Source organism: Branchiostoma floridae, chromosome 2 (assembly GCF_000003815.2).
Source record: "Branchiostoma floridae strain S238N-H82 chromosome 2, Bfl_VNyyK, whole genome shotgun sequence".
NCBI classification, from domain to species: domain Eukaryota; kingdom Metazoa; phylum Chordata; class Leptocardii; order Amphioxiformes; family Branchiostomatidae; genus Branchiostoma; species Branchiostoma floridae.
Genome location: NC_049980.1, coordinates 3,499,710 through 3,509,394, shown reverse-complemented (window position 1 = coordinate 3,509,394; position 9,685 = coordinate 3,499,710). Strand labels below are relative to the sequence as shown.

General features: G+C 41.1%; 2 protein-coding genes across 3 annotated transcripts in view; one reads left to right on the top strand and one right to left on the bottom strand.

Annotated features, from left to right (window-relative positions):
- Positions 1–2,650, bottom strand: part of LOC118410624 (cuticle collagen 1-like) — a 6,960-nt gene extending 4,310 nt beyond the window's left edge. Inside the window, exons 1-2 of the mRNA XM_035812406.1 lie at positions 2,380–2,650; positions 365–525 (exon numbers count right to left, since the gene is read on the bottom strand). Of these exons, the coding sequence (XP_035668299.1) occupies positions 365–525; positions 2,380–2,650 (432 nt within the window). The remainder of the gene's footprint in view (positions 1–364; positions 526–2,379) is intronic.
- A 3,244-nt stretch (positions 2,651–5,894) lies between these two features.
- The window catches only part of LOC118410555, a 16,238-nt gene continuing 12,447 nt past the window's right edge, over positions 5,895–9,685 (top strand). For both annotated transcript variants that reach the window (XM_035812328.1, XM_035812327.1), the window contains exon 1: positions 5,895–5,991. The gene's annotated coding sequence lies outside the window, so the exon portion shown is untranslated. The remainder of the gene's footprint in view (positions 5,992–9,685) is intronic.

The window sequence follows — 9,685 nt, the reverse complement described above, 5'->3', positions numbered from 1 at the left end:
TCAATTAATGCAATTGATGTAATGAAAGGACGTTATTTGCATAAATAGTGAGAAACAGATACAACAGTCATAAAGTTTAAAACCGCATTTGGCGAAGGTATGTCCCCGTATGAAGTCGTGGAACTCTAGTTGTACGGTATATAATACATTTGTTTAAGCTCCCTGACCACTTCATGATGAAGACAGTTTTTGCATGCACGCTCGCACACGTTTTAGGGCTCACATATGATATCACCTATATAATCTAATCAACATAGCCTAAGTGATGCATAGTTTAGACATTTCCCAGTTTCTCATTTGTTTATATAGATTTCAGGACACCAGTAACAACGGATCGATCATTTGTTATGAGAATAATATTTACCTCTTTGTGTTTGATGAACTGAACATTGATATACATGAACAGGACGAGTTGTACAGTGGCCAGGATCACTACCGCGAGGGTAGCAGCGAAGTAGTGGCGGTGGGTTCGGATGAAGTCAAACAAAGGACGGCGACCGCTTTGCTCAGTCGACTCGACGGTGTCTGTCAACAAATTTAAAATTCTCATTAAAATTCTTATTCCATTCTATAGCTAAGTCACCGAGATTTAGTAGACGTCGTCATTGGCACGGAACGATATGACGATGATGATCATTTACCTTCGTAATTGTTTGTCTACGAGATTTGCAGTTGATATTTGGAAAATAATGTTATATTTCTAGCATTTGGGGTAACATTTGAAAATGGGTCAGTGAGCTAGGAAGAAAGCAATTCACACATCCTTGCAATGTATAGTTAAGTATGATTGGGTGTCATAAATCGATTGCTCACCACAGAGGACCCACCAGTGTCCAAATTTTAGAAAATACCGAGGCAAACAATAGGGATTACCTTTATGGTAGTACTTAACCCAGTCCACAGATATTTGTAACCTTTATTCAACCTTTATTTAACCTTGATACTCTTCCTACTGAAACAATGCGAAAGAGGGGTGCTATCACATTTTTTTTATCAAAAGACACAATTTTTCCCAATGTGGAAACAATGTATGAAAAGTATTGATCGTTATGATTAGGCCACACCCATGTCTTGGTTCTCGGATTTTACAGTAAGTAAAGTGGAGTAAAACCTAAGACCCAACCTAGGATTCAAACCCCTAGTTGTCTCGGTCAGATGCTGACACCATAACCTTTACCCCAACATTACCGTAGTTGGTGGAGTGGGCGGGTCAAATTCATGAAACAAAAACATTCAATGGTAGACCCCCATGCTATCACCATATTCAGTCCGTGAAATAACGAATATTTAAATGCTAAAATGCTACATTGATTCTTTTTAAAAAGAAGAATTGAAATGTTCTGGACATACGACATCATTTTGCGCCACAAGACAAAATTCTATACGATACATCTACGACTGTCCCACAAATGCCCTAAATTTGCTGTTTTAGGGCGAGCTAGAAGGGCGCAGACATGAACTTAACGTAGTCTCTACCAGATTCCAGATCGCTGGAAAATCGTAGAAATGGAACAAATAGAGGAGTAAGCCGGCCAGAGGAATATAACCGGCCAGGGAACAGCACGCGATCGACGGATCCTAGGATCGCGAGCTGTTCCCTGGTCGGTTATATTCCTCTCTATTTGTTCCATTTCTACGATTTTCCAGCGATCCGGAGTCTGGTAGAGACTAAACTTAACGACATAAAATCCTGGCATAACACATATTGTTATCGCAAATCAGCGCTCCACTACAGAAAAACATAGCGCTCGCGAAAAGCCACAAATGAGGCTATAGGCGTGCCCGTTGCTGGACATAGCCAATGACACAAATCAAACTAGAATATTTAAAAAGGAAGCAATGAAATCTATGCAACCTTATATATTTGTCGACGTGTTGGCGCAACGTTTCGGGTGTTTGGCCGAGAAGCCAGAGGTCCTGGGTTCGCACCGCCTGAAATGCCACCTATGTTACACAACTCAGGTGTAAAAATGGGTAGCTAGAATCTTTTAGGTACGTCCGTCGAATAGGACGTTAAATGGAGGTCCCATGTTTGAGGGGAGCCACGCCACGAGCACGTAAAACCTCGCCTATGGTACGTATCCTTACTTTCTTCAATCTCCCTAGGTGTAAAAATGGGTACCTGACTTCGGTTGAGGATGTAAAACGCGGTGGAAAGAGAGATAGAAATATGCTCCGCCTCCCAACTCTGTACCCTAGACACAGTGAATAGCAACCCACTTTTCCCATGGCCTACAAAAAGCTATGGAACTATGTTTCTACCTTTACACGTCGAAATTGACATTTCTTGCCATGATCCCATTGTACGCACATGACTCATCGACGTATACCCCGACAGGTGAATGCTAAGACCAAGAAATGATTTTTGTGCACCCATACCTGTGGCCGCGTCTGTTGTCGCTTTGCATCGGTTGACTCGACGTCTGAAGTCCTCGACGCAAACCCCGGGCGGAGGGGACACGGCTTCTTCGTACTCGTGTGAAGACGCTTCTAGTTCGGCGACCTCTTCTTGCCAGTTTTCGTAAGTGTGGTCTACACCGCCGCTCGCGCCACCCTGGTGGACAGAAGGGGGTTGGCGCGGCGGCTCGCTGGTTGACCCACCGCCGGACCCTGCAACTGCCGTACGGCCAGGCTTCACTTGTCCAGACATTTTTACACAATACAGAGCAGGCAGTTAGTGTGCAGTCTTTTACAGCAAAGACTTATACATATGGCAAATATAGTTGTACTATGATTAGTCTGACAACGTTTTTTTAACTGTTAAACATAAGGGCACGCAAGTAGCGACCTGTTGTTTTAATCTTGTTCATAAAAGAACAAGATTGGTGCCTTGTTTATCATCTTTGTTTTTCGTAGACCAATTTCTTAGGGAAAGCTGCCAGTATGATCTCTGGGGTACACCCATAAGATATTACTTTTGAGAAAGGGCACGTGGGCGCCCATCATTAGATGATTACTGTTTACGTATGTGCATGCCTTGTTGTCTCCTGCCCACAGCCAATACAATCGACAACCTTTTAAAAACCTCGATACATACATAATAAAAAACTAGCAAAGAAACGTCATATGTGTTGGTATTAGACATTATAGAAAATGTTAAGCTATTTTCTATTTTAATTATTTGGGACAGAGAGTAAGCGGTGTACGTTTTGGACCTCTGGTAGCTGTTTTTTAGGCGACGCCTCGGGGGCGAGCCTAATTTTGTAGTATTGTGTGCTGTCTGAAAGAATTGTCTACGTGAAGCTAGTGTCCACTGGAATTTTAGTCCGATGTTGAGGAATGTTTATACAGGAATTCCATGAAACACTACAATGTCTCAGTCTGATCAAGAATATTACGTACCCGCGTGATACACATGTAATATAAACCAATCAAATTGTATGATTAAATGGCCAATTGACTATTTATGTGGTACAAAACCATTCTGATTTGTCTGTAGGGCGCTGCATATACTGGTACCTTCAATGCCAAGACTCACAGGTGACTATTTTATCAGCTGCTATCTACCACCAAAACAATTAAGACCATAGCACATCCAGGTCAAAAGATACAACAACAAAAACGGAAATTCTGCTACAGTACCAAGGTCACATACCAGGGGCCCAAAATTAACTTGACCTTTGTCTTTCCAACACCTACCCACATACCAAATATCATGGCAATCCATCCAGAGGTTCTTGAGTTATGCTGACCACAAATATCCGGAAACACAAACAAACACACAGACAGACACACCCAAAACCATATCTCCATTTTTCATGGAGATAATAAACCATCTAGCTTCATTAGATTGGAATCTACACGATTGACGATACCAATGGTAACGAGCCAATTATGAAAGGTTCCCTTTGTTACGACGGGAGTTAATTGGGTGTAAAGTGTGTTTCTCTTGGGAACAACATACTTATCTTACAGTAACTGTCTTTTAAAATTTGTTTTATCTGACCATTACCAACTCAGCCAGGTCAAGTTGGTCCAAACCTTGATCAATTTTGGCCCAAATCCTGGTCAACTCGGTCCAACACTCCTGTCTTGGTCGAAATACAATATGTCGTCCCTTCTTTTTTTGTGCAGATTCCATTGCAGAGTCCTCCCCAGAGGTTGGAATAATGGAGGCCCTCCACTATACTCTTAGCCCAGCTCCACTATACTACTATTGAAATTTCGTGGGTTTCTTCCCTATTTTCTTGAATAGTTTTGCTAGGATTAATGAAAATTCACAGATATTTGTGCCAAGCGGCATCACTTTTCCAGTCGGCATTGTCTGCAAAAACTTGTGAATGGGCGATGATCAAAACACTGTAGTTGTTTTGCCACTTCACAACAAAGGAATCACTATAATACATTATACTTAGTATTTGACATCATCTGTCGTGCAAAATGAACCCATTTTCATGAAAGTTATTTTTGCCACCCCCTACACTTTTCTAAAAAGTTCTGGGGAGAACCCAGCATTGTATTGTCGATATCCGTTGGTTCTTGTGGTCGAAGTCCAATTGTGCACTTAACTTATTCTCCAAGCAGATTCCTCCGTGGCAAGACAGTAACATAACCTGGGGAAGGACTGTAGCCGGCAGAGGAGTACAATTGGCCTTATAGCAGCCCGCCAAACATCCGCCGGCCCACTATCAGCTTGATAGAGAATAGCCCTTAGTCAAGGGAACTGGGTTTTCCATATATGGATAATGTATGTAATTGCCGGGAGCCCACCAGAGCCTGGCTTTTGGTTGCTATGGACTGGGGTGGGTTGCTATGTGGTGATTGACAGCATCACACCTCTTATCTGTAGTTGATCTCTCTGATCTGTGCCACTTGTACTGATGGTGGGAACAGAGTTCTACTATTATAAAATGATGTCTTTTTTTAACAACCGCTACACCGAAGAACTAATGTGAAAATTACCCTTCAATACATAGAATAGCATTCATTTAGGTAGATGTGCCAGTGGCATAACTTTTGATGTGTCAATCATTATAGGAGGGACATATCATGGTTCTGAGAAGTTTGACCAAGGAGGTTGACAGGCTTCAACTGTCACAACAACATGGCGAATTTTTTTTTTTAACCAACTGTTTTTCTGCAGTTCTCTGCCTATATAGATTTTAAAAAATGTACTTTATGCCAAGCTTTCGTTGTTGGCCACATAAAATCTCACCACCAGGCAAAATAATAGTTCCAGGAAAGTCTGCGCTCCAAGATTCCTTCAAGTTTCTTGAAATCCCCACAACTGGCACAAGACGTTGTTTTCCTATTAAACACAAACATGCCTCTGCTCCCATGGGTCCTTCACACAGAGAACCACAGCCTGCACAGACAACGGGAGAGGCAACTAGCCCGCCCACCGTCTGGGTGGTGGAGACATGCTAATATACTGGTTTCCACGGTAATGGGGGCTTGACCAGAATCCTGGCTTGCCATTGGTGTTGGTATTTTCTACAACAGTTCCCCCAGGTTATAGCTAGTGGAGCACAAACTCCGCGGGGAGGGGCCAGTTAGAGCCCTGGACAGCGGAGTTTGTGTTACACAGACTACTTATGAAAATATTGCAATTTGAACCTACGTTCGTCGACTAGATATCCATTGACACCTCGTGTTTAAAAACACCGGATATAAGTTACCATGCGGATAAAAGTGAACTACCGATATGTGTATACTGGATATACTTCGATTTTATCTTAGTCTAGGCTTTTGTTGCTCATGGATTGTCTAATATTTGTTCGCTACAAAATACTCATGGAAAAACAGCAATTGACAGTTTCCAAACAGCGAACCTAAAAACAGATTGATTAACAGACAAATACTACGGAACTACAGACTACTGTATGACTACCACTGCACACACAATCAATGAGCAACATCCAGTTTTGTACATTTGCATAATTTCGGTGTGAAAAGTATAAATCTTGCCCCCGCCTCCGTTCATACATCGCTGCAGTCTGACACCGTCGGACGCTAGGCACATCGTGATCGCTCTTGCACGGCAGGGACCAGGTAGACCAAGTTTACATTATCAACTACTCTTATTAGCATTACATGAATACCTCCTGACCCAATCTTGATTTTGTTAGTTTTTCAGAGAGCCGTCAGTATATATCGCTCATTTTATTGTGTCTTAAAGCTGGACTAATCTAGTTACCTTTGCCAGAATGGCTAAGGTTATGTTTTAGGCTTGTGTGTCTGTGTGTGTGTCTGTGTGTGTGTTAACAGCATAACTCGAGAAGCCTTGGATGGATCCCGATGATATTTGGTAGGTGGGTAGGGGTCGGGAAAACGAAGGTCAAGTTCGATAATGGGCCCCCTAGCGGCTTGCTACGGTACTGCAGCAGAATATCAATTTTTGATATCTCGTCTTCTGGACATGCTGTGGTTATGATTTTTGAGTGGTAGATAGCCCTTGGGGCAGAGAGTAAGTACTATAAGTTTGGACCCCCTAGCGGCTTGTTTGGAACTGCAGTCGCCGATTTCCTTTCAAACTTTGGACGAGAAAAACTCGAGAACGTGTTTATGGATCGTCATGATTTTTGGTATGTAGGTAGCCCAAGTAACAATGTACATTATGGAATACTAATCATGCAAATCAGCAACTAATTTACATAATTAATGAGGAAAGTTTATAAATCCGCTGCATTTCATGATAGGACTTTCAAACTTGTCACATATATAGATGAGAAAGAGAAAAAAATCAATCCATATTAATTATGCAAATGACGACCTCATTTGCATAATTAATGAGAAAATATAAACGCGTTGACGGATCGTCATGATTTTTTGTATGTAGATAGCCAATGGGAAGACTTACATGATGGAATTCAAATTATGCAAATCAACAGCTAATTTGCATAATTAATGAGGAAAGTTTGTAAATCCACTGCATTCCTTTAAAGGACTTTCAAACTTGTCACAATTGTAGCTGAGAAAGAAAGAAATATTTATACATATTAATTATGCAGATGATGATCTCATTTGCATAATTAATGGCAAAATATGAACATGTTGACGGATCGTCATGATTTTTGGTATGTAGATATCCTAAGTAAAAACTTACATAATGAGATACTAATTATATAAATTAACAATTTGCATAATTAATGCGGAAAGTTGATAAATCCACTGCATTCCGTGATAGGACTTTCAAACTTGACACATATGGAACTGAGAAAGATGGCTGAGACTAAGATGTGTATGTTTGGGTCCGGTAACATCTTTTCTTGAACTGCAGGAGCCGGTTTAGTTTCCTAATTTGAAAGAGAATAAGTCAAGAAGGGCTGAAAGGATCATCATGATTTTTGGTATGCTGATAGCTTAAGTGATGCTTGATACAATTTAATATCATTATGTAAATAGGGATCTAATTTGTATAAGCAATGGCGAAATGTTATGAACCAACTCCGGGCATATAAAATAAAATGTAATGAGTAACACATTTACGTCTACAGACATAATTCTACATAACAAACCTGGTTTATTTGGCAAAGGTATGTGTTCGTGGAACTCTAGTTTTATTAATGTATTAATCTATTTTATTCGGGGACAGACTTTACCATCTTTCGAACGAAATCAGTGGCTTACGTATTAAGTCCACGTTGGGACGATTGGTGCATGTAGTGTGTGTGTGGCGCAAATATGCTGTTTTGCCAAATGTTCCTCGCTTAAGTCTAACCTGGGTGTCCTTCTAGTTAGTTTACCGGGATGACGTATGCCAGTAGCATCCAGACTATATTATGGACAGTGAATCTGATAGCTAAATATTTGTCCCCATAGCAGCTTTCTTCGGAACTACAGACGTAAGTTTGTGGACTTCAGTGATATGTGAAATGAACACGCAGATAAGAAAGTCGATCTGACCAGCATTTCGTGTTTATTGTTTAAAAACTCTTTTGTCTTACTCTTGGGCGCTTCCAGCCTGTAAGTGCTATAAGTACTAGTCTTGCTTTGTGATTTAAATCTTTGCACCAATATTAGCACTAATCAGACAATTTGACCCGCACACCTCAGGTGGCGGATCAATTGTCCATTATTTTTTTCGTTTTCCCTTACCTAACGTTCCTGGGTGTCGCCTGCAACGTAATGATCACAATAATTTGAATTTTGGTACACATTCATACAAGACGTTATACATGTACGCGGGGTTATCAATAAGTCCTCGGCTTTACCGAGAAACGAAAAGCACAGCTCAGATTTCGAAGCATAGATGTCAAATATAAAGTCTTATATAAATATGTACCAAACTTCAAATTATTGTGATCATTACTTTGCAGGCGACACCCAGTAATGTTAGGTAAGGGAGAAGGAAAAAACGTGGACAATTGACCTAACATGAGGTGTGCGGGTCAAATTGTGCTGCTGGAAGTCAGACACCCAATTTTTTGCTTGAAATAGGAAGAGAATCATTGTCAAACATTTTGACAATATCTTTTGTTAATTTACGGCATGAGGAACTCGACCCACTGATCACAATTTACACCACTTTTTTCTCGCCACTTATCTTCTAATTTGCAAGAAACGAACGCCTGTAAAGTAATGACTGCAATGATTTGAAATTTGGTGGATATTGATAAAAGGCACCATACTATGAAGTTGTGCCTCAATATTTGAGTTGTGCTTATTATTTCTGGGTGAGGCCGAGAACTTTCTGATCACCCCTCGTACTTTATATCTGCGCCCGTGTAATTTTTCCGACTACTACTATATATCTGCGCCCGTGTAAATTTTCCGACTACTACTATACATCTGCGCCCGTGTAATTTGTCCGACTACTACTATGTATCTGCGCCCGTGTAATTTTCCCCACTACTACTATATATCTGCGCCCGTGTGATTTGTCCGACTACTACTATATATCTGCGCCCATGTAATTTTTCCGACTACTACTATGTATCTGCGCCCGTGTAATTTTTCCGACTACTACTATATAGCCCGTGTAATTTGTCCGACTACTACTATATATCTGCGCCCGTGTAATTTTTCCGACTACTACTATGTACCTGCGCCCGTGTAATTTGTCCGACTACTACTATATAGCTGCGCCCGTGTAATTTTTCCGACTACTACTATGTATCTGCGCCCGTGTAATTTTTCCAACTACTACTATATATCTGCGCTCGTGTAATTTTTCCGACTACTACTACGTATCTGCGCCCGTGTAATTTTTCCGACTACTACTATATATCTGCGCCCGTGTAATTTTTCCGACTACTACTATATATCTGCGCCCGTGTAATTTTTCCAACTACTACTATATATCTGCGCTCGTGTAATTTTTCCGACTACTACTATATATCTGCGCTCGTGTAATTTTTCCGACTACTACTATATATCTGCGCTCGTGTAATTTTTCCGACTACTACTATATCTGCGCGACTCGACCTCTGCTTGGAGAGTACCAATTAGGGGCCGTGTGGTGTAACAGCAGGGTGTTTGGTCCATAACCCAGAGGTTCTAACCACTATTTCATAATGAAGGCAACTATTTTTCATTCGCACGCTCGCCTGAGTAACTTGAGGGGTTTCCAGAGGATGCCATCTATATAATCAAATCAACATAGCCTAAGTTGAATTCTGAGACGATCGAGACAATGTTCCTTGGTGAGCAAGATTTAGCCTCCATAGCAGGCTCTCTATGGTCTTTTTTGGCACTTTTGCTGGCCATTTCTTTTTGTACTGGGTCGCTGGTTGCTGGCCTCTCT